At 53.4% G+C, this 23,463-nt stretch overlaps 3 protein-coding genes across 7 annotated transcripts; 2 read left to right on the top strand and 1 right to left on the bottom strand.

Annotated features, from left to right (window-relative positions):
- Positions 308–3,250, top strand: MYLPF (myosin light chain, phosphorylatable, fast skeletal muscle). 2 transcript variants are annotated; one of them, NM_001006592.1, is given in 7 exon segments: positions 308–366; positions 1,198–1,290; positions 1,550–1,625; positions 1,829–1,933; positions 2,029–2,107; positions 2,915–2,963; positions 3,054–3,250. In NM_001006592.1, coding segments are annotated over 7 exon segments (510 nt in total). In that variant the 5' UTR covers positions 308–363; the 3' UTR covers positions 3,159–3,250.
- Positions 3,430–16,728, bottom strand: SEPT1 (septin 1). Of its 2 annotated transcripts, NM_001244989.1 has the most exon segments (12): positions 3,431–3,822; positions 3,942–4,032; positions 4,283–4,448; positions 4,654–4,750; positions 4,875–4,976; positions 5,809–5,926; positions 6,044–6,178; positions 6,483–6,606; positions 7,101–7,187; positions 7,280–7,370; positions 7,547–7,639; positions 16,655–16,728. In NM_001244989.1, coding segments are annotated over 11 exon segments (1,101 nt in total). In that variant the 5' UTR covers positions 7,550–7,639; positions 16,655–16,728; the 3' UTR covers positions 3,431–3,735.
- On the top strand, positions 15,786–20,495 carry ZNF48 (zinc finger protein 48). Of its 3 annotated transcripts, none has more exons than XM_003354537.4 (3): positions 15,786–15,992; positions 16,136–16,229; positions 17,759–20,495. In XM_003354537.4, the coding sequence occupies exons 2-3, from the start codon at positions 16,151–16,153 to the stop codon at positions 19,558–19,560; spliced, it is 1,881 nt and encodes a 626-aa protein (XP_003354585.1). In that variant the 5' UTR covers positions 15,786–15,992; positions 16,136–16,150; the 3' UTR covers positions 19,561–20,495. The 3 variants fall into 3 exon arrangements, with proteins under 3 accessions (XP_003354585.1, XP_005653074.1, XP_020942080.1); XM_005653017.3 differs by having other exon boundaries at positions 15,795–15,992; positions 16,136–16,262; XM_021086421.1 differs by having other exon boundaries at positions 15,898–15,968; positions 16,136–16,262.

Below are 23,463 nucleotides of genomic sequence, written 5' to 3'. Positions count from 1 at the left end.
TCTCTCTCCTAGTAGTCTGTCTCAGCCTGGGCCCTCTCTGAACTCTGGCACCTTCCAGCCCCCCCCCCCCTTTGGGAGAAAGAACATCCCTTCCTGCCCAGGTCCGAGTGAGACATGCATCCCAAGATTCACTCTCTCCTCCCTCCCTCCCTGGGCTCCAGCTGCTGCCGGCCCTCCAAGAAAGGAGAGGCTCTGAGCTGGGCTATTTTGGTATCTGGGGTGGGCACCCACAGGGCTAAGGTTACCCTGGTATGTTAAGGGCTCCCTGGGGCAGGACTATATAACTCCAGAGGGACCGCCCCAGGCTGACTCTCTGCTCCTTTCCAGCCAGAGCCACTGCCTTGCCCCCAGGAGACTTAAGACATGGTGAGTGAGAACCCCCAGCCCCTGCCCAGATCCCTCAGGAACCTTATCCTTTGAAAGGAGCTGGTGCCCAGTCCAGCAAGAGGAAAAAAGATGAATCTTCCCTCCCTTGGTATCACTAATGGGAAAGGTACAGAATGATGCCCTAAAGGACCCAACCAAGGATAATCTGCCCAGACACTCCACTCTCAGGAGCCCAGTGCCCCTCAAAGCTTGATCCATACCTTCCTGCCCTCCGTCTTCTGAAAAACCCCTGCAATCAACCAGGCAAGAACACCCGCTCCTTTTTTTTTTTTTTTTCTTTGTCTTTTTAGGGCCATACCTTCAGCATATGGAGGTTCCCAGGCTAGGAGTCAAATTGGAGCTGCAGCTGCCAGCCCACACCACAGCCACAGCAATGCCAGATCCTTAACCCACCACGCAAGGCCAGGGATCAAACCCTCGACCTCATGGATACTAGTCAGGTTCATTACTGCTGAGCCACAATGGGAACTCCCTTCACTCCCATTTCGTAAATGAGAAACTAGAGGTTTAAACAGGGTGATGAGTGAATCTGGGTCACACAGCAAGTCTAGGACTTGGATGAGCCAGGCTCCGGGCACCGAGAAGGGGAGGGACCTCCCACCTGTTGGGTAGAGTGGAAGGCTATGAATAGGAATTTGAGGCTACAACTGAAGCAATTCCCCTCAGCAGAGAGGTCGTAGGAAGGGGATGCCTGGAGCCAGAAGAGTTACTTTAAAAGAGTGGACTCGGAGAACGCTGAATCTAATCCATTGCCTCCAGAGAGGGGTAAGGATTGTCCACAAACTCCTTTGTCCGATCCTCATCCCTCAGGCACCCAAGAAGGCCAAGAGAAGGGCAGCGGCAGAAGGAAGCTCCAACGTCTTCTCCATGTTCGATCAGACTCAGATCCAGGAGTTCAAGGAGGTGAGTGCGGGGAGAAGGGAGACTGGAGGCTGACCAAAGGCACCCACTGCTACTCTGCCCCCCGCCCCCCAACCCCCACCCCCTGGAATGTGCACCTGTTTAGGGGGAGGGGGAGGGTTTAGAATTCCTTGCTCTCTGCCCTGCTTGGCGTCTGAGGAGGACGGCTGGCTGGGGGCCAGAGTCTTGGAATCTGATCTGCCTGGAGTAAGGATGCTGAAGCCTGTCCATGCGGGACCTAACCTCTCCCTGCCCTCCACAGGCCTTCACAGTAATTGACCAGAACCGTGATGGCATTATTGACAAGGAAGACCTTCGGGACACCTTCGCAGCCATGGGTGAGCCCCCAACGCCCCCAGTAAAGATTCAAGGCTGCAGAGTCCTGGGAATTCAGCAGCCTTGGTTTCTAGCCCCGCCAGGTCCACCCTGGGCTTCTGTCTACCCAAGTGAAAAATGGGTAGGATGATGTGACTTTATGGGAAGCATTATCCCCTGGCCCCAAGCCTCCACTCCAGCCCATGCTTTCCCCACCCTGTTCCAGGGCGTCTAAATGTGAAGAATGAGGAGCTAGACGCCATGATGAAGGAAGCCAGCGGTCCCATCAACTTCACTGTCTTCCTGACCATGTTTGGGGAGAAGCTCAAAGGTGAATGAAGTGTTCTAGGTCCCCAGACCTTTCAGGGACCTCCCCGTTAGCAACCCTTCAGCTTCATGTACCCTCTGATCCCCCTCCCCAATCAGGTGCTGATCCTGAGGATGTGATCACTGGAGCCTTCAAGGTTCTGGACCCAGAGGGGAAGGGTACCATCAAGAAGCACTTGTAAGTGACCCCCAGAGTTCCCGTCGTTGCTCAGCGCGCAGTGGTTAACGAACCCGACTAGTATCCATGAAGACTTGTATTAGATCCCTGGCCTTGCTCAGTGGGTTAAGGATCCGGCGTTGCCTTGAGCTGTGGTATAGGTTGCAGACGTGGTTCGGATCTAGTGTTGCTGTGGCTGTGGTGTAGGCCAGCAGCTGTAGCTACGATTAGACCCCTAGCCTGGGAACTTCCATATGCCTCGGGTGCAGCCCTAAAAAGGCAAAAGACAAAAAAAAAAAAAAAAAAAGCAAGTGTAAGTGACCCCCTCCAGCTGCTCCCACACAGGAGGTCTCCTTAAATTCCTACCAAGGGTTAGGCACTGCCAGGGCTTAGGGAGAAACCAGGACTGTGGAAATGGGCAATGGGATTAAATTTTCACAGCACATAGGGGAAGGGCAAAAGCGGGGAGGCAAGAGAATTTGCAAGGAGTTCCCACCCCTGGTACAGTGCCTTAAGAATCCCGACTGCAGCTGCGGAGGTGTGGCTTCCATTTCTCACCCTGCGCGGTGGGTTAAAAGGATCAGGCCGTAAGCGCGGTTGAGATTCAGTGCCTTGCCCAGGAACTTCCATATGCCTTAGGTGTGGCGAAAAAAAAAAAAAAAAAAAAAAGTGTTTGGGAGACCAGTGAGGAATCCAGTGTGACTTTGGTGTTTAAGGTTTTCAAGGCGGGACTGGGGAGACTGGAAATGGCAACTGGGATGAGGTGGGAGGGAGTGGAAAGGAATCTCCAAGCCTGTTCTCAATTCCCCTTACGTCACCTTTCTCCAGCCTGGAGGAGCTGCTTACCACGCAGTGTGACCGCTTCTCCCAGGAAGAGGTGAGTGGAGGAGGTGCCCGGGAGGAGCGGAAGGAGGGAGAGGGAGAGCGTATGGAACAGGTTTGAGATACCCCCGTGTCTTTTCCCCAGATCAAGAACATGTGGGCAGCCTTCCCCCCTGACGTGGGCGGCAACGTGGACTACAAGAACATCTGCTACGTCATCACGCACGGCGACGCCAAGGACCAGGAGTAGGGGACCTCTTCGGTCTTTGATGGCCAACACTTTCCTGCCAGTCCAACCCCCCTGGCTCGATTCCTAATAAATTGAATGGGTCTTGTTTCTTATCCGCGGCGCCTTCTGTGCGAGCGCAGCGGGGCTCAGGTGGGAGGCTGGGCTGAAACACCGGCTGGCACGAAATGAGCGCCAGTAAATGAATGAATAGTGGCCTGGAGGCCTGGGTGGGGCCGTTCCACCCGCTAACTCAGCCATTCACTCCCGCTGAGAAAGAGCAGGCTTGCGTGGCCTCAGGGAAACTCAGTTTTTTATTAAACTCCCAATTTGGGTGAAGGGGGGCGGGGATGAGGGAATTAGGGGCCGGGCTGGAAGCTGGTGTTTGTGAAGTGGGCGGGGCGGATTGGGGCGGAGTCAAAGGCGGGGCGACAAACTCCGGGATTGGAGGTAGCAGTCTGTTAGCTCCTCAACCCCTTGCAAAGGCGGGCCTTACAGACTGAGGCTCGCGGACTGGGCGCCAGGCAGCCTGGGACACGGGGATTGGACTAGAGACGAACTGAAGGCGGAGGCGAGGTAAAGTAGGGCGGGGACGGGAGCCTCAGAGGGCGTCCGACTGCTCGCTCTGCGCCTGGCTCTGCTGCATCTGGGCCTGCATCTTCTCCAGCATCTCCTGCATGCGGCGCAGCTGTGCGGAGCAAGATTGCAGGCGGTGGCACCGGGCGAGGCCAGAGAGGGACTTCGAAGAGGACGTGGGGGCTTGGTTGGGGAGTGGGGGGAGCGGAGGGAAGCGAGGTGCTTTCTTACCTCTTCGTCTTTCTCACGGATCAGCTTCTCCGTGTCTGCTAGAGGCAGCATGGGCAGCGGAATCTCTGTGGCGCTCTGGCGCGAAAGTTTACTAGGAGATGGGGAAAAGGGACAGGAATCTATCAAGGGGGAGAGCCTTGGCTGTAGGTCACGGCCGTGAAGCAGGGCCTGGGCCTTGGTTGGGGTTCAGGAGGTGGAGCAGCATCCTTCAGTTTAGGGCCGTAAGCAAAGTGGGTAGGGAAAGAAAGGGTCTGGGAGAGAGGTCTTGAAGGTGAAGGCCGAGGTCAAGGAGGGTGAGGGCAGGGCCTTGGAAATACCTAGGTGTCCTATTTGGCTCTCACCTACGGCTGGCTCTGTCACGCGCCCCAGGCCGGGCCAGGCTCTGTAGGCAGCTGGCCCGGTAGCCCTCATAAAGCAGATCATGCGTCACCTCCTTCAGGTCCTGCAGGTGTGTCTGCACCAGCATCCGTCGCAAGTTCAGGAAATCGCAGTGATGTGGGTTTTCCACTGGGGGTCGGATGGGTGAGCATCAGGGAGCTCGGGCTGGGTCGGGACTGCCGCAGGCTAATAGGGGAGGGTCCCCAGTCTGCTGCCGAAGGACCCCTCTTTTGGCACCTAGGAGGACTCCTGGGACCAGAGCTTTGCCCCAACTCCAAATGTTGAGTGCAGTGGACTTGAAATCACCTTGCCCTTCCTGCCTGCCCAGCCTTACCCTCCACTGTGCCCCAGGAGTAGCGGCGTCCCCTCACTGGTCGGGTCCCGTCCCTCACTACTTCGCATGAACCAACGACAGCGAAAGGGATGCTCTCCTGGAGGGCGGGAGTCAGGGATCACTGTTGGCCCCTCCCCTCATGGGCAGAAACCTCTTTCTCAGCTCCCACCTCCACATCCGCCTCCCCGGCTTCTCTGCCCCTTCCCCCTTTGCCTCTGCACCTTCATCTCCGCATCCTGCCTCTTGAAGTCTTCATCCTCATCAGAGTCACAGTCGGGGAACTGGTAGATGTTGATCTCCTCCTCCTTCAGCTGGTCCCGAATCTTGGAGGAGTCAGATGCAGAGAGAGTGAGAAGCACAGAGACCGTGAGATACAGGCTGGTAGAGACAGAGAAGAAGATGTGAAAGACAAGAGATGGTGAGAAATGGACATGCAGGATAACTGAAAACAAAATCTCAGAGAATTGGAAATTCCCCTTGTGGCTCAGCAGTAATGAGCCCGACTAGTATCCAGGAGGAGGCAGGTTCGATCCTTGGCCTTTCTCAGTGGGTTAAGGATTCAGCATGGCTGTGAGCTGTGGTGCAGCCCGCAGACGGGGCTTGGATTTGGCGTGGCTGAGGCATAGGCCGGCAGCTATAGCTCCAATGCCACCCCTAGCCAGGGAGCTTCCATATGCCACAGGTGCATCTCAGCCCATAATCGACAGAGATGGAGACGATGAAAACTGAGTGAGAGAGCTACCCTAACGGAGAAGAGTGATGCCCAGAAAGTTTCAAAGATGAGCAGACCCCGAAAAAAGATCAAGAGAGACAAGCAGAAACAGTGGGAGAAGGCGCTAAAGACACTGGCGGTGGTGGTGGCGGGGGCAGTCAGCATCCTGGGGCCAGAGGGTTAACAGGGAGCATCATGGCTATGCCCCTGCCCTCACACAGGCCTTAGCCCAGCATCCAGCCCAGAGCTTCTCTTCTGAGCCTCCAGAGACATGGCTTCCCTCTGGCAACTTGTGATCCACAACCTCAGAAACTTTCCTCCACAGTCTAACCTGTTCCAGAAGGGCCACCCCCAAGATCTAAGAAGGCAAAGCTGAGTTCGGCTTTGATCATGACTTTTGGTTTCATGGGGGGGCCAAAGGTCAGAGGCCACCCCACACACACCTTCTGCTTGAGGGCCTGTGTTTCCTTCGGCATCAGGGCATCTGCTTTGCCAATGACGGGGATGATATTGACTTTGTCGTGCACCGCCCGGAGGAAGGCCACATCTAGGGGCCGGAGCCTGCACCGAGGAACGGGTGAGGGTTCAGTCTCCAGGGACTATAAGACCACCCCCCTCCAAGCCCTCTCAAATGCCCCCAACCCCCAAGGACGCTCCCCCAACCCCACTGCCCCAGACCCTCGGCCGAAGGGTGAGATGAAGTAGAGGCAGCAGTGGACACGGGAATCCTGGATGTTCTTCCGGTTCAGGCCACTCTCATCGCGAAGGTACTGCTCGAACTGCTCCTCAATGAAGCGCACCACAGGCAGCCAGCTGGGGTGTGGGGAGAGCGGGTCACACCCCAGGGGTCAGGGACTGCAGCGCAGGGAAGGGCGCCAGGCCAGGCAGGATGGTGGGGATGGGGAGTAGTTTCTTTGGGTCCAACAAAAGACATCAGAGGAATCGACAGGTGAGATGTGGGAAAGCCAGGGCACTTTGGGCCACAAGGCCAGCAGAAACAGGTCCCCCCCCCACCTCTGGGCAGAAACAGGGCAAGCTAGCCCTGTATCTGACCCCTCCGTCTCCACAGAGTAGCCACACTGGGAAGCCAAGCCCCGTGTCCTCTCCCACGCCTCACCAGTCTGAACAGTCCACTGAGTCTCCAAAGCCAGGTGTGTCCACCAAGGTCAGCTTCACCTTAATGCCCCCCTCCTCGATCTCCACACCCCGGCGCTCGATGGTCAGCGTTTGTGTCAAGCGAGCTGTGAGGATGAGGAGAGGTCAGGGAGCTGGGTAGGGGTCCGAGGCAGGACTAATTTCCTTTCTCAGACTCAGCTGCCCTCACCCAGTTCTCAAGGGAGGAGCCTGAGTCTCCAAGAAAAGCAGTGAAGGAGTTCCCATTGTGGCTCAGTGGTAAGGAACCCGCCTGGTATCCATGAGGATGAGGGTTTGATCCCTGGCCTCAATGAGTGGGTTAAGGACTCTGCGTGGCTGTGGCTGTGGCTGTGGTGTAGGCGGCAGCTATAGCTCCTGATTTGACCCCTAGCCTGGGAGTCTCCACATGGTGCAGGTGAAGCCCTAAAAAGAAAAAGCAAAAAGAGAAAAGCAGTGAGGCTGCCTGAGTCCCCCAGAATGTCATGGGTGACCCAGCTGGAAAGGGAGAGTACAGTCTGGGGACATCAGAGGAGGGGGTGAGAGTGCCTGGAGAGCACCGTGGCAGGGCAGCGGGGGGGTGGGGGGGTGGGGGGGGTCTTACCACTGGCTTCTGGGATTTGCCGATCCTCATAGAGGTTGGTGAGAAACAGGCTGTTGATGAGGGTGGATTTTCCCAGGCCTGACTCCCCTGTAGGCAGGACAGGCCCACCTGGTCAGATAAGGGGACAACCAAGGTCTCTTGAGGACCCCTTGCCAGGCCCCCCTCCCAAACCCTCAGACCTGCCACCATGAGTGTGAAGTCAAACCCCTTCTTGACGGACTTGCGGTGCAGCTGGTTGGGGAGGGCGGCGAAACCCACATACTCCTTGTCCTGTTGGTGGGGGTGGACGAGCTGAGGCTGCTGGGGGCGGCAGGCCAGGCCCCCAGGATAACCTGATCTCAGCGGCTGGGAGAAGTCAGCCTACTGTGGGTTGACCTGGGCCTGGCTACCCTGGGGGTTGGGGGCTGGGGGCTAAGCTGCCTGGATGCCTGGGCATAAGAACTCACCATGGCTTCTGAGAGCTGTCGCTGCACCTGCTGTCTCTCCCCACTTCCTCTGGTAGGGCAGGAAGTTGAGGGCGGCAAACAAGGGGGCGGGCCCTGTAAGAAGATGAGATGCTTGAACTGGCCCAGAGAGGTGGGGAGAGCCAAGACCAAGAAGGGGTCCAGGTCCTCAATTCCTGGATCCCTTTGCCCATCATCACCCCTAAGGAAACGTCAACTCCTTTGTTTTCCGTACACCTTTATTCCAAGCTGTGGCCCCATCACCCTTGGTAGGAGATACAGTGTGAGAAGAGAGGAAGGAAGCGGGTTGGTCTCTCTAGCAAGTGAGATGAAGGCTTTGACAGGGATGGTTTAAAAAAAAAGTTCCAAGGGTCTCAGTGGACCGCAAAAACCATAACAAGATTGAGGGGTCATCAGTGTTCCTTGCCAGCTCATGCACTGGCACTTTTTTTTTAAGCATAAAAGCATTTCTAAAATTTAATTTTTTTATTTCTTTTTATGGCCACACCCGCAGCATATGTAAGTTTCCAGACCAGGGATTGAATCTGAGCCGCAGCTGTGACCTAGCCACAACTGGATCCTTTAACATACTGCATGGTGGTGGGAATCGAACCCATACCTCCTGGACCTGAGCTGCTGCAATCAGACTCTGTTTTGGGGTTTTGTTTTTTGTTTTTTTTTGCTTTTTAGGGCCACAGCCAAGGCATATGGAGGTCCCCAGGCTAGGGGTCTAATCAGAGCTGTAGCCTCCGGCCTACACCACAGCCACAGCAACGCAGGATCGAGCCTCGTCTGCAACCTACACCACAGTTCACCGCAACACTGGCTCCTTAACCTACTGAGCAAGGCCAGGGATCGAACCCACAACCTTATGGTTCCTTGTCGGATTTGCTAACCACTACACCATGACAGGAACTCCTGTTAAATGGCACTATTAACAATTTCACCTCCTAGAGTCACGATGAGGATTATCTGCCTGATGCACATAAAGCTTTTAGCACGTTAGCGCGCCTGGTATAGGAGATGAGCTCCCACAGAGTGGTAGTTCTTGTTTGTTTGCTTTTTAGGGCCGCATTTCCGGGCTAGGGGTCAAATCGGAGCTACGTCACAGCCACAGCCACATCAGATCGAGCCACGTCTTCGAACTACACCGCAGCTCACAGCAGCGCCAGATCCTTAACCCACTGAGTGAGGCCTGGGATCGAACCCGCAACCTCATAGTACCTAGTCAGATTTGTTTCCACTGTTCCACAGACCTTCCAGAGTGGTAGTTATTGCTATTACACGAGCTGAGGTGCCACTAGCTCCACTCTAGTGACTGCTCTCCTGGATTAGTGGCAGAGAATCCAGACAGAGTGAATCAGTTAGGGTTGCATGCGGCCCTCTGGGGAGACAGAGACAGCCACAAGAAAGTGTGACACACACTGAAGCTAAAAATGTAGTGTCATAAGGAGATAAACAGAGTGCTTTGAGAAGCCCAGGAAGGGATAATTATACCCTTCCCCACTGCTCCGCAACACTTCCTCCTGCATTTCTCATCAGCCTGAGCAGCCCTATCCTCTTAGTTAAAACTCTGAATTCCTCCTTCCCTTGCTCTCTACAGGTATATCCAAGTGGATTCCAAGTTCTTCCCATTGATGAGAAAAATTGGTCCCCTTCCCTCTGTACCCCCCTCACCCTCTTTGCCCTGCCCTGGGTTCAGACTCCAATCAGCTCTGCCCTGAATTATTCAATAATCTTTAAGAAAATAATGTGTAGCAGTTCCGTAGTGCTGCAGTGGAAATCTGACTAGTCTGACTAGCATCCGTGAAGATGTAGGTTCGATCCCTGGCTTCGCTCAGCGGGTTAAGGATTCGGCATTGCCATGAGCTGTGGTGCAGGTTGCCGACGCAGCACAGATCTGGCGTTGCTGTGGCTCTGGCATAGGCTGGAAGCTACAGTTTTGATTCAACCCATAGCCTGGAAACCTCCATGTGCCTCGGGTGTGGGCCTAAGAGACAAAAAAGAAAGAAAGAAAATAATGTGTACACACCTGTCGGAATGACCATCATCCAAAAGACCACAACTAACAAAGGTTGGCGAAGATGTGGAGAAAAGGGGACCCCTTGCACACTGTTGGTGGGAATGTAAATTGATGCAGCCACCGTGGAAAACACCATGGAGGTTCCACAAAAACTAAAAAAATTATTTTATTTTATTTTTTTTGTCTTTTTAGGGCCCCACCTGCGGCATATAGAGGTTCCCAGACTAGGGGTTGAATTGGAGCTGTAGCCACTGGCCTACGCCACAGCCACAGCAACTTGGGATCTGAGCCACGTCTTTGACCTACCCCACAGCTCACAGCAATGCCGGATCCTTAACCCACTGAGCGAGGCCAGGGATCATCGAACCCGCAACCTCATGGTTCCTAGTCAGATTCGTTAACCACTGAGCCACGACAGGAACTCCAAGACTAAAAATAGAACTACCATTTTATCCAGAAATACCACTCCTGGGTATAAATCCAAAGCAAATGAAAACACTAATTCAAAAAGATACATGCACCCAATATTCATGGCAACAGTGTTTGCAATAGCTAAGATTTGGAAGCAAACTAAGTATCCATTAATAGATGAGTGGATAAAAAAATGTAGTCTATATACCCAAGGAATCCTACTCAGTCATGAAAAATGAAAGTTTTGCCATTTGCAACAACATGGATGGTATGATGTTTAGTGTGATAAGTCAGAGAAAGACAAATACTGTGTATTTGTCTTATACAGTATAAGACATCACTTATATGTGGAATCTAAAAAATAAAATAGGTGTTCCTGTTGTGGCTCAGTGGTAACAATCCAACTAGTATCCATGAAGACTTGGGTTTGATCCCTGGCCTTGCTCAGTGGGTTAAGGATCCAGTGTTGCCATGAGCTGTGGAGTAGGTTGCAGACACCGCTCCGGATCCCGTGTTGCTGTGGCTCTGCCGTAGGCTGGCAGCTACAGCTCCGATTAGACCCCTGGCCTGGGAGTTTCCATATGCTGCGGGAGCAGCCCTAGAAAAGGCAAAAAGACAAAACCAAACACACGTATATTCGTTTGCTTATGGTACATCCAATATAGTCTCATAGGAAAATTAGCAAATACAAATGGTTAGAAAAATTTACATTTAATATCATTACCATGATAGAACCTCATTTTGATTTTCATCCTTCTAGACTTCTCCTATGACTATACATTATGAATAAATACCTAAAACTAGGATCATGCTGTAACTTTAGAAACGTTTTTTTTTTTCACTTCATATGTTCTATACATCTTTCTGTGATCATAAATAACTATCTACAGTATCATTTTTATTTTTTATTTTTTTTTGTCTTTTTGCCTTTTCTAGAGCCGTGTCCCATGGCATATGGAGGTTCCCAGGCTAGGGGTCGAATCGGAGGTGTAGCCACCGGCCTACGCCAGAGCCACAGCAATGTGGGATCTGAGCCGCGTCTGTAACTTACACCACAGCTCATAGCAATGCCGGATCCTTAACCCACTGAGTGAGGCCAGAGATTGAACCTGAAACCTCATGGTCCCTAGTCGGGTTTGTTAACCACTGCGCCATAACGGGAACTCCCCAGTATCATTTTTATAGATGCTTAGTATTTAGGTTGATTCTCATTCTTCCCTGTGACTAACAATGCTGAGCTGGGATGAGTATGTTTGTGGTGCTATCATCGTGCACTTGGCCAACCATTTCCTTGGGCCTCATTTCCATAAAGGGAATTACTGAGTCAAAGGAAGTCACGTATTTAGGCATTTGCGCATATTTTTTGTGGTTGTTGGCTTTTTTAGGGCCGCACCTGCATATGGAGGTTCGCAGGCTAGGGGTCCAATCAGAGCTACAGCTGCCAGCCTATGCCAGAGCCACGGCAACACGGGATCTGAGCCATATCTGCGACACACACGACAGCTCACGGCAACACCAGATCCTTAACCCACTGATCGAGGCCATATTTTATTTTATTTTATTTATTTATTTTTTTTTTCGAGGCCATATTTTAAAATGCTCTCAGAGTTCCCTTCATGGCTCAGCGGTTAACTAACGCTTATGATCCATGAGGAGGCAGGTTCTATCCCTGGCCTCACTCGGTAGGTTAAGTATCTAGCATTACCATGAGCTGAGGTGTAGGTCGCAGATGTGGCTTAGATTCCACATTGCTGTGGCTGAGTGTAGGCTATCAGCTGTAGCTCTGATTTGACGTCTAGCCTGGGAACTTCCATATGCCATGGGTACAGCCCATAAAAGCAAATAAAATAAAATACCCTGCAGGAGTTCCCATTGTGGCTCAGCAGGTTAAGAACCTGGCATAATGTCTGTGGGTTCAATCCCTGGCCTTGCTCACCGGGTTAAGGATCTGGTGTTGCCACAAGCTTTGGCATAGGTCGCAGATGCGGCTTGGATCTGATGTGGCTGTGGCTGTTGCTGTGGTGTAGGCCAGCAGCTGTAGCTCTGATTCGACTCCTGGCCTGGGAACTTCCTCATGCTGAAGGTGTTGGCCATAAAAAGGAAAAAAAAAAGTGCCCTGCAGAAAAGGTTCTTGGCTGGTCTTTGTGTCAAGCATAGAGATGACACGAATTAGTAGCATATTCCATTTACATGCTTATTAACTCCAACAAATTATGCCCAGTCATTTAGGTGATAAAGTTTGGAGCCTGTTTGGAGAAAGGAAGATCCCACCTTGAGCTGGGGCAGCGTATGGTGGACAGTTTTCTCATTTAATAATAATCTGGGAGAGTTCTGGTCACAGCTCAGCAATTAACGAACCCGACTAGCATCCATGAGGACGTGGGTTCGGACCCTGGCCTCACTCAGTGGGATAAGGATCCAGCTTTGCCATGAGCTATAGTGTAGCTCGCAGACTCGGCTCGGATCTGACGTTGCTGTGGCTGTGGTGTAGGCCGGCAGCAACAGCTCTGATTAGACCCCTAGCCTGGGAACCTCCATATGCCACGGGTGCGGCTCTAAAAAGACAAAAGACAAAAAAAATAGTAAGACTAATAATCTGGATGAGTTATTTTTTCGCACCATCATACCTTCATAATTGCCTATGGCTCTACAATACATTCGTAATTACTCTATCCATGGAGGAACATCTATATCGGACCTAAAACTCCAGGCTTTGTCTTCTCAAAGTCAGGGCTAGATCTACAAATGTGGATAGCATGCGGGCTGGCCAGCTTTGGGGAAATTTCTTTGCCATTTGGTCCCCTCTTACCTGTTTCCTTGCACACGTGTTGAACCCTCAGGAAATGTTTGTGAAACAAATGGTTAACTGGCCGTCCTGTCTTTAGATTCCACTCTTTTCCTTAATTAATTAATTTATTTTTGGTCCACTGCATGCGGAAGTTCCCAGGCCAGGGATCGAACATGTGCCACGGCAGTGACCTGAGCCACAGCAGTGACCTGAGCCAAAGCAGTGACAATGCCGGATCCTTAACCTGCTGAGCCACCGGAGAAGTCCTCCACTACTTTCCTATTATGTAAATCCATTACAGGAATTATTCTCTTAAACCAACGATAAGGGGGAAAAAATCATTAGAAAAAAAGCAATTATTCTCTTTTTTCTTCTGTAAGGAGAGGTCTCAGTCATCCTTGGATCTCAAGCTTCTAGCATATAGTAGGCTTTTCATTAGCGTGGGGGCCACTATTCGTTTTATTCCCTCTGCTTGGAGTTCTTCATTCAAGACCCACGTCAGCCAGGCCCTGGACTTGGCTGAAATTTTAGCTGTCCTGAAAGGATCAGCTCAAAAATGTCACCTTTGGAGTTCCCGTTGTGGTGCAGCGGAAACGTATCTGACTGGTATCCATGAAGACCCAGGTTTGATCCCTGGCCTCGCTCAGTGGGTTAAGGATCCGGCACTGCCATGAGCTGTGGTATAGGGGGCGGACGGGGCTCAGATATTGCATTTCTGTGGCTGTGGCATAGGCTGGCAGCTGCAGCTCCGATTCGACTCCTAGCCTCAGAACCTCCATATGCCATGGGTGTGGCCCTAAAAATAAATAAATAAATAAAAGGCAACTTTTCCGTGATTACTTCAGCCCATAGAGTCACAACTGTATTTTTAACTCAGTGCCTTATACCTATTATCATCAACCATTCAAATTAGGTATTATCCCCATTTTATAGTTTAGGAAACAGAATTAACTTCCCCAAGGCTAAAGAGTAGCAAGTGACAAGGCCAGGAATCACACTCTGCATGAATGACCTAAAAACACTGTCCACAGCTGCAGAACCCTACAGGTCTCTCTGCACTATCGTCTTATCTTTTTTTTGGTCTTTTTAGGGCCACATTCACAGCACATGGAGGTTCTCAGGCTAGGGGACAAATCGGAGCTGTAGCACAGCCACAGCACAGCAACGAAGGATCTGAGCCATGTCTCAGACCTATACTACAGTCCAAAGCAATGCCAGATCCTTAACCCACTGAGCGAGGCCAGGGATCAAACCTGTGTCCTCATGGATGCTAGTCAGATTTGTTTCCACTGAGCCACAACAGAAATTCCTCCTATCGTATCTGTGTTCATAGGGTCAGTATAGAATCTGTCATATCACCTGCACCTCTCCACGATCTACTGAGCCAAGAGTGTCTGAGTATTTCCAGGGCCTAGACTTGGAATTGGTGATCCAGAAGTATGTGCTGATCGACTTGCAGTCCCTGTCTATCAGTGTCTAACATTCCTGCATACCAGGTACACAGAACCCTGCAGACTCCTTCCCACCAATGAGAACTATCTTCAATCAGTGCATGTAATTCTCCCATGCCCTAACAGTTCTTGTCATGATTTGTGTGCTTACCTTTTTTTTTTTGGTCTTTTTGCTTTTTCTAGGGCCGCTTCCGTTCCCAGGCTAGGGGTTGAATCAGAGCTGTAGCCTCTGGCCTGTGCCACAGCCACAGCAATATGGGACCCAAGCCGAGTCTGCGACCTACGCCACAGCTTACGGCAACGCCAGATCCTTAACCCACTGAGCAAGGCCAGGGATTGAACGTCATGGTTCCTAGTCAGATTCATTAACCACTGAGCCACAACGGGAACTCCTGTGTGCTTGCCTCTTTAAATTGGTAGCACCCCAAAAACCACACTCACATGTGTTCCATCTCTTTATCAAACTCTAGGCATGGCACGGAGGTGCTAATACATGGGAATTAACACACAAGACTTGGTTACTCCCCTCCCTCAGTACATGGGCTGCAGACACTTCCAGGCGCCCCACGGCCTCCTCAAAGGCAAGCCTGCCCAGAGTACAGATACGCAGCTCCAGCTGGGCCCCATCAAGCGGGGAAGCAGGGTTTAATGCTTTAGCCTCTGCCTGGCCTTTGCCTTTGTCGGCCGTCAAGCCATTCCTAGTCTCCCCATGGCCTCTTTGTGCTCGGTCTCTCTGTCTCTGCCTGTTTCACTGTCTTTGTTTCCTCTGTTTCCTCTGTCTCTGGGCCGGTTTCTTTCCAGGTTCCCTGCCTTTTCTTGCAGTTCCTCAGCCTCTGCTTCAGGGACTTTGTCTCTTCTCTGTTTTTACATCTCTTTGTTTTTGGTGGCCCATCTTTTGCTCCAGTGTTTTTGGTCGGCTGCAGTTTTTTGGTCTCTCTGCCTTTGCAAGCGCTCTAACTTAGGGCTCTTAGGTAAGGACTTCGTGAGTCCCCGGGCGCAGGTCTGACTCCATCGGCCCGCCTCTGCCCAGCAGTTATCTGGCGTCTGCCTCTGGCTTCTGCTCGCGTCTCGGTCTTCCCCAGCTCAGCCCAGCCCAGCCTCCACCCCCGACCCTCGATCTAGCCGACCGGCCCCGCTTTGTTTCCTGTGTCTCGGCGCCCCGCCCCCGCCCCGTCTGGGGTCTCCGCCGCCCTCTGCCGCCCTTTGTTTGCTTCGGTCTTTCCCCCACCCCTTTCCCTGGGTCCGTCTTTGGATCTCTCTTTGTCTCTCCCGGCCGAGGTGGTTGGCACTGTCGGCCAGCTCCGGAGGTCCGCGCGGGTGGCCCGATACAGCGACAATTAGGAAGAGTCTTCGGCCCTCGGCACCCAGCTTCAGCCCAGGAGGCACACGGTTAATACCACCGAGTTCGGGCAACTGTCCGCGGCTCAGAGTAGCCCGCTCTGCGGCACACGGCTGCCCGCCGGCCACCGAGCCCCGAGGACGCAGGCGGCCCCCACAGGCGTGCAGCTCCTCCAAGGTCCTAGAGCGGCTCGGTGCCGCCCGGCGCTTCCGCTTCCCGTCCCCGCCCCCGGCAGCAGCCTCCGGGACGCCTGGGTCCGAGCCCCCTCCCCGCTTGGCGCGGAGCCCGCATCCCCGAGCCCCCGGCGGCTCGGGCACCGGAGCCCCGCCGAGGAGCTCCGCAGGGCGCCGGGGTGGCGGCGGCGGCGGCGGCCGGAGGGGAAGGGGGCAGCCGCGCACCGGAAGGAGCAGCAGGTGCAGGGGCGACCGGCGGCGCGGGTAAGGGTCACCGAGAGCCGCGCCCCGCATCTCGGACCCGGACGCTGCCCGGTGCCCGCGCCGGCCGGCAGAGGGCAGCGGCTGGGCGCCAACGTCCGCACATGGCTGTGTGACCGTGGAATTGTGTCTGTCCCTTTGCTCAGGGCGGCCTGCCGGCGATGGAGCGCGCGGTGGGGTCCTGGGGCCCCGATCTCCGTGGCCCAGACGACAGGGAGCAGCTGAGAAGCGCCCGCACAGGTGAGGGCCGAGGCGGTGCGCCGACTTGGGCAGGTAATGGCCGGGTGGGGACTCCAGTGCTGGCCTCTGCCGGGCCCAGACCCGGAAAAATCGGACTTGAACTGGGCTTCCAAGGGAAGAAGGGGAGGGGAGCAAAAGCCCAGGGAGGGAGCCGGTGTTTCTGAGCACCTACTGTGCACCAGGCTGTGAAGAGCATCATTTCAAAGACTCTCTCCCCATCCTCTAGTCATCACCATCCTCGCTGTCTCTGCCCTGTCCCAGCCATTGTAACAGCCTCTCCAAAGCCCTTTTCTCTCCAGTGATGCGCTGAGCAGCCACACTGATCTGAGTTCAGATCTAATCCTGCCTGCCTTCCCCAAAACTGTCCCTAGCTCCCTCTGCCTATTAATTAAAAGCGTTAGCCTAGTGTTCAATGCAGACCTTACCTACTTAATCTAGTCCCAACATCCCTTTCCAGCAGGATCTTCCATTCCTTTCCATGGTTTACTCTTTCCTCTTCTGTGAAAGCCCAGCCCTATCTTTTGATTTCCTCTCTCTGGTGACAGCACAGTCATTCTGAGCCTGCAATTATAATTATCTGTGCTTCATCTTGTCTCTCCTACCAACCCTAAGTATCTTGAGGGACGGGTGTGTGTCTGGGTCCTCTCAGGGACATAGAAGATGACTGAAATAATAAATTACAGAATAGGCTAGTATAAAGAAGAAACAATGTAATGAGCAAACACTGGGTTTTCCAAATAGAGACTCTATAATGTAGGGCTTAACACAGGCGTGGGAATCAGACAGACCTGAGTTAGAAACCAGGCTTTGCTACTTTCTAACCTTTATAATCTTGAGCAAGTGACTTAAATTCTCTGAGCCACCATGTCTGTAAAATGGGGATAATAACAGTATTCCCTCCTAGGATTATTTGCAAGGATTCAGTAACACTTAGTTAAGGTATCGGTGGGAGTTCCCTGGCAGCCTAGTGGTTAGGAGGTGGAGCTTCAGTCCCTGGTCTAGGAACTGAGATCTCCCATCAAGCTGCCATCTGCTGCTGTGGCCAAAAAGAAGTAAAGAGTTCCGGAGTTCCCGTCGTGGCGCAGCGGAAACGAATCCGACTAGGAACCATGAGGTTGCGGGTTCGATCCCTGGTCTTGCTCAGCGGGTTAAGGATCCAGCGTTGCCGTGAGTTGTGGTGTAGGTCACAGACTCAGCTCGGATCTGGCATGGCTGTGGCTGTGGCGTAGGCCGGCAGCTGTAGCTCCGATTGGACCCCTAGCCTGGGAACCTCCATACGCCGCGGGTGCGGCCCTAAAAAGACAAAAAAAAGAGAAAGAAAAAAAACGATACTGGCACACATGAAGAGTGTGGTAGAAGGCAGTTACTGTTACTGAGGCAGAGACAATCATAAATGCTTTAGAAATTCAGAGAGAGCGAGAGAGATCCTTGTGACTGCAGATGGTCAAGGACGCCTTCCCGGGGAGGTTGTTAGGAAGACAGGGGCTGAGGCAAAGGACAGGGTCTACCACTCCCTTTTCTTTCCCCAGGTCTGGGGAGTGAGAATGTGGCGATGTCTCAACCGGATGAGTTTGCACATGGCCCACAAGAAGATGACTTGGGCTTCAAGGAAGAGGAAGATTTGGCCCCAGGCCATGAAGTAGGAAGTGCCTCTCTCAAACCCGAGGGCATCCAGACCTGGGATGACTTGTGGGTCCAGAGAGAGGGACCTGGAAAACCTCAGGCTCGGGACAGAGGCCCTCGGCTCCTGGGAGAACCACGCTGGGGCCAGGCTAGTGATCGGGCCGCCGTGTGTGGCGAGTGTGGCAAGAGCTTTCGCCAGATGTCCGATCTGGTGAAACACCAGCGGACCCACACAGGGGAGAAGCCGTACAAGTGCGGGGTCTGTGGCAAGGGCTTTGGGGATAGCTCTGCTCGGATCAAACACCAGCGGACTCATAGTGGTGAAAAGCCCTACAGAGCCCGGCCACCGGCCCAGGGCCCCCCAAAGATTCCGCGGTCCAGGATCCCTGCTGGTGAGCGCCCCACTATCTGTGGTGAATGTGGCAAGAGCTTCCGACAGAGTTCTGACCTGGTGAAACACCAGCGGACACACACAGGGGAGAAGCCCTACAAGTGTGGCATCTGCGGCAAGGGCTTTGGTGATAGTTCTGCCCGCATAAAGCACCAGCGGACACACCGCGGGGAGCAGCCCCCCCGGCCCGTGGTGCCCCGGCGGCAGCCATCTCGAGCGGCCACGGCGGCCACACAAGGACCTAAGGCCCAGGACAAGCCATATATCTGCACCGATTGTGGCAAAAGATTTGTGCTCAGCTGCAGCCTCTTGAGCCACCAGCGCAGCCACCTGGGGCCCAAGCCTTTTGGCTGCGATGTGTGTGGAAAGGAGTTTGCCCGGGGCTCGGATCTGGTGAAGCACCTGCGGGTACACACGGGCGAGAAGCCCTACCTCTGCCCTGAGTGTGGCAAGGGCTTCGCTGACAGCTCTGCCCGGGTCAAGCACCTCCGCACCCACAGTGGCGAGAGGCCTCATGCCTGTCCCGAGTGTGACCGCACCTTCAGCCTCAGCTCCACCCTCCTCCGACACCGCCTCACGCACATGGAGCCCCAGGACTTCAGCTTCCCAGGCTACCCCCTGGCCCCTCTGATCCCCAGCCCACCCCCCAGCTCAAGCCCACCCCCGCCTCCCCTTGGCACCAGCCCCCCGCTGACACCTCGAAGCCCTTCACACTCGGGCGACGGCCCTTTTGGCCTGCCTGGCTTGGAGCCGGAGCCCGTGGGCCCACAAGCTGGGGAGCCACCCCCGCCCCTGGCAGGTGACAAGCCCCACAAGTGCCCTGAGTGTGGCAAGGGCTTCCGCCGAAGCTCGGACCTGGTGAAACACCATCGTGTACACACGGGGGAAAAACCCTACCTCTGCCCTGAGTGTGGCAAGGGTTTTGCCGACAGCTCCGCCCGAGTCAAGCACCTCCGCACCCACCGTGGGGAACGGGCTCGGCCGCCACCACCGTCCACTCTCCTGAGGCCACATAACCCCCCAGGCCCAGCACCCACAGCCCCTCGATCCCGAGTGCGGGCTCAGCCCTCCGGACCCAGCCAGCCCCACGTGTGTGGCTTCTGTGGGAAGGAGTTTCCCCGGAGCTCAGATCTGGTCAAACATAGGCGCACACACACTGGGGAGAAACCGTACAAGTGTGCAGAGTGTGGCAAGGGTTTCGGGGACAGTTCTGCCCGTATCAAGCACCAGCGTGGGCACCTGGTCCTGAGGCCCTTTGGGACAGGGGATGGTCGGGCAAGGCCCCTCAAAGAGGAGCCTCCAACAGGACTGGAGTGATGGGGTCTAGGGAGGGTGGAGGCCCAGGAGACCAAAGGGAGGGTATCTGCTGCTTAAGCAGAGAAGAAAGGGCCTGGGAGGTGGTGGGAGGGAGAAGGAGGGGAAGATAAGGGGGAAAGGAGTGAATAGATAGAAATAGAAATTGGATACCATGACCTTGAAGCTCAGGAAACTGTCCTGGCTGGGATCAGGACCTTGCCGGTGCGGTCTGTACCCCTAGTTTCTAGAACACTGCCTAGTATATATACGGTAGGCTCTCAATAAATACTTGCTGAATGAATAAACTGGCCTTAGCCTGAGGGCCCTTAGAGAACTCTAAATCCCTGCTGCCCCTTAACCTGTTCATTGACGGCTCCCAACCTTGCCCTTGGGAGACCAGTATGCTGAACGGGGGGCTTGTTGACCTATGAGCGGCAACGAGACTGCTGAGGTTTAGAGGGACAGAGTGAGGCAGGGCCATCTCGATCATCCTACTGATGGGGAGAGGAGCTGTGAGGCAGGCTGTACCCAGCCTCAGGCCACTGGATATGGTCCTGGCCAAGAAGGGGACACTTGGCCAGAGCCCAGACCTGTCTGCCCTAGAGAAGCCCAAACTGCCCCGATTCGTGGATACTGACTGCATAGACCAGAGACAGCAGAAGCAGCACTCATCTGCTCTGGAGGCTACGCCCAGGTCCTTGGGGACATCAGCAGAGACACACAGGCTGGGAGAAGGGCAGTACCAGAGTGAGGAGAGGCCAGGGAAGGCCACATCTCCATGTGTCTCCTCGCCAATAAACTGCTTCTTGTCTGAGGTTTGGACTCTGTTGTGTGCATGTGTGCGCCTGCGCGGTGAGGGGTGAAAACAGTGCCAAAACATCCACACAGGCAAAACCTCCAAGCCATGTGTAAACTTGCCCTCTTTGAGCCTGTCAAATAAAGAAGTTGGCTTGTCATCGTTGCTTTATAGCTCTGACAGCTGGCTACAAAACGGGCCACCAGGTCCGTCAGCTGAATTCCGGCTGCCCACAGGGGCCATCTACACCACAGCATCGACTGGGACCCTCAAAAGGAAAAACACGCCAGGCGGGGCGGGGGGGGGAGGGGGGCTATTCAGTGAGCGCTGTTGCTATGGCGACAGGTACCTGGAGAAATGTGGCCGCTGGTCTGACACAGGCACCGAAAACCCGGACACTGATGCTCTGCCTTCTGGGAAACCCCGCCTCCCTGCGAGTCTTTCTTGTCGAGAAACAGGCCATTTGGCTGCCCAGCCCAAAGTGAGGGCAAAGGGCATGTCTATCCTCTGCGAAAGGCAACCGTATTTCCGAGCCACCATGCGTCATTCAGTGCAGAACTTCAATTCCTAGCTTTTTCCGAGGGGCAGCGCGGGGGTGGGGTGCGGGCGTCGATAGGGAGGAAGGGGAAAAGGGAACTGACCTGACTGGCCAGGGACAAACAAGAAAACAAGGATAGGGCGGTTCACCCATCTAAGAAACGAAGTTCGAGACTGCCCAGCAACTTCGCCCGCTGAGCGTCTCAGCTCATCTTCGGGCTGGAACGGTCCCGGGATAGACGCTCTCGCGAGATAGTAATTAGCCAGGCTTCCCTAGAAACCAATGAAAACTTGCGGTGATGCGTTGCTCCCAGTCCTCCCACCCCTGCCAAGTTGTTAGACACACTGGAAACCCCAGAATTTGGAGTTCAGGCCTGGAGTTCTTTGCGCCTTCTGTCCTGAAGTACGGACACACCCACAGACCAGAAGGGAGGCTTTTCGGGCCTTTGGGGCGATCCTCTCTGCAGGTTTCAGAGCCTCCCCTCCCTACTAGGTTGGCCTGCAAGCCGGTCTGTAGGGAACTTTGTAAAATTATATCTGACCACGTCACTCCCCTATTAAAAACCCCGCTGTGTCTCCACATGTCCTCTCTATAAAACTTAACTCTTTAGTTGGCATTCAAGGCCTCCACTTGTGTGGTTTTCAGCCCTGTGCCCCTTAAATGTTCTGTTTACTTGGAATGCTACCCGTGCCTTCCCCAACTTGTTTATCTTTTTTTTTTTTTTTTTTTTTTTTTTTGGCTTTTAGGGCTGAACCCACGGCTTATGGAGGTTCCCAGGCTAGGGGTCCAATCAGAGCTACAGCTGCCGGCCTAAGCCACAGCCACAGTAACGCCAGATCCGAGCTCTGTCTGCGACCTGCACCACAGCTCACGGCAACACTGGATCCTTAACCCACAGAGCAAGGCCAGGGATCGAACTGCAACCTCATGGTTCCTAGCTGAATTTGTTTCCCCTGTGACATGAGGAGAACTCCTTGTTAATCTATCTAAACACCTCAAGCACTACTTCCTACCAAAAGCCTTCCCTAAACTTCCAGCCTGGGTTAGAACCCCCTTCATCTGAGTACTTAACACATCGAGAGCTTCTTTAAGATAAAGAGTCATTGGAGTTCCCGTCGTGACTGGGTGGTTAACGAATCTGACTGGAAACCATGAGGTTGCGGGTCCGGGCCCTGGCCTCGCTCAGTGGGCTGGGGATCTGGCGTTGCCGTGAGCTGTGGTGTAGGCCGGCAGCTGTAGCTTCAGTTGGACCCCTAGCCTGGGAACCTCCATGTGCCGCAGGTGTGGCCCTAGAAAAGACAAAAAAAAAAAAAAAAAAGATAAAGAGTCACTCAACAGCATTACCAACTGTGTGCTGGGTAGTGGGAGAACTAGAAGAATGAATAAGACAAAAGTTTTTGCCCTCAGTTTCTACGTAGAAGATAAGGGCGAACAAATGTTTTCAAGTATGGTAAAGACTATGCAGGAAGCATGTGTGCAGGAGAGAATTTTACATAATCCAATGCCTCTCCAAAGAAGTGGCAATGGCTTTAAGATGTAAAGACTGATTTGGGGAGTTCCTGTTGTGGCTCAGTGATTAACGAATCCGACTAGGAACCACGAGGTTTCGGGTTTGATCCCTGGCCTCACTCAGTGGGTTAAGGATCCGGCGCGACCATGAGCTGTGGTGTAGGTTGCAGACGAGGCTTGGATCCCGTGTTGCTGTGGCTCTGGTGGAGGCCGGTGACTACAGCTCCGATTAGACCCCTAGCCTGGGAACCTCCATATGCCACAGGTACAGCCCTAAAAAGGACAAAAGACAAAACAAAAACAAAGCAAACAAAAAACTTTTCCAAATTCATTTTATGACCTCCTAGTCCTAAAAGGGGCCTGGCACACAACAGGCCTCACTAAATACTCTGGTGATGGTGTCCCTGGAACATGATGTGCCCTTCACAAGAGTTTACAATCCCAGAAGATGCTATGTTTTGTTCATCTGGCAAACTCCCACTCATCCTTGGAGGTCTTTTACATTCATCCCTTCAGTGAGGCCTACACCCAATTCCCACTTTAATCAAGGGAGTTTTTCACCCACCCCACTATTCTCCAGTCAAAGACCTACTATTTCCTTCTCGTGTTTGGTTTTTTTTTTCTTCAATAGTTGATGGGCCAAGATTTGAATCCAAGCCACAGCTGTGACCTATGCTGCAGCTGTGGCAACGCCAGATCCTTTAACCCACTGGGCCAGGCCTCGGATCGAATCCAAGCCACTGCAGCCACAACACTGGATCCTTGAACCCACTGGGCCACCAGGGGACCCTATACTTTTTATTTTTATTTTTTTTGCTTTTTAGGGCCGCAAAAAAGGTTTCCAGACTAGGGGTCAAATCAGAGCTACAGCCACAGCAACACAGGATCCTGAACCCACTGAGGAAAGGCCAGGGATCAAAACTGCAACCTCATGGTTACCAGTTGGATTTGCTTCTGCTGTGCCACAATGCGAACTCTGACTCTATGCTTTTTAGTCACAATCTTTTTTACTAGACTGTGAGATTCTCAAGAACAAGAACTAGCTCTGATTCTGGATACTTGTACATGTTTCTCCTTTTGC

This window comes from Sus scrofa, chromosome 3 (assembly GCF_000003025.6).
Source record: "Sus scrofa isolate TJ Tabasco breed Duroc chromosome 3, Sscrofa11.1, whole genome shotgun sequence".
NCBI classification, from domain to species: Eukaryota; Metazoa; Chordata; class Mammalia; order Artiodactyla; family Suidae; genus Sus; species Sus scrofa.
This window is presented reverse-complemented; position numbering and strand designations above follow the sequence as displayed.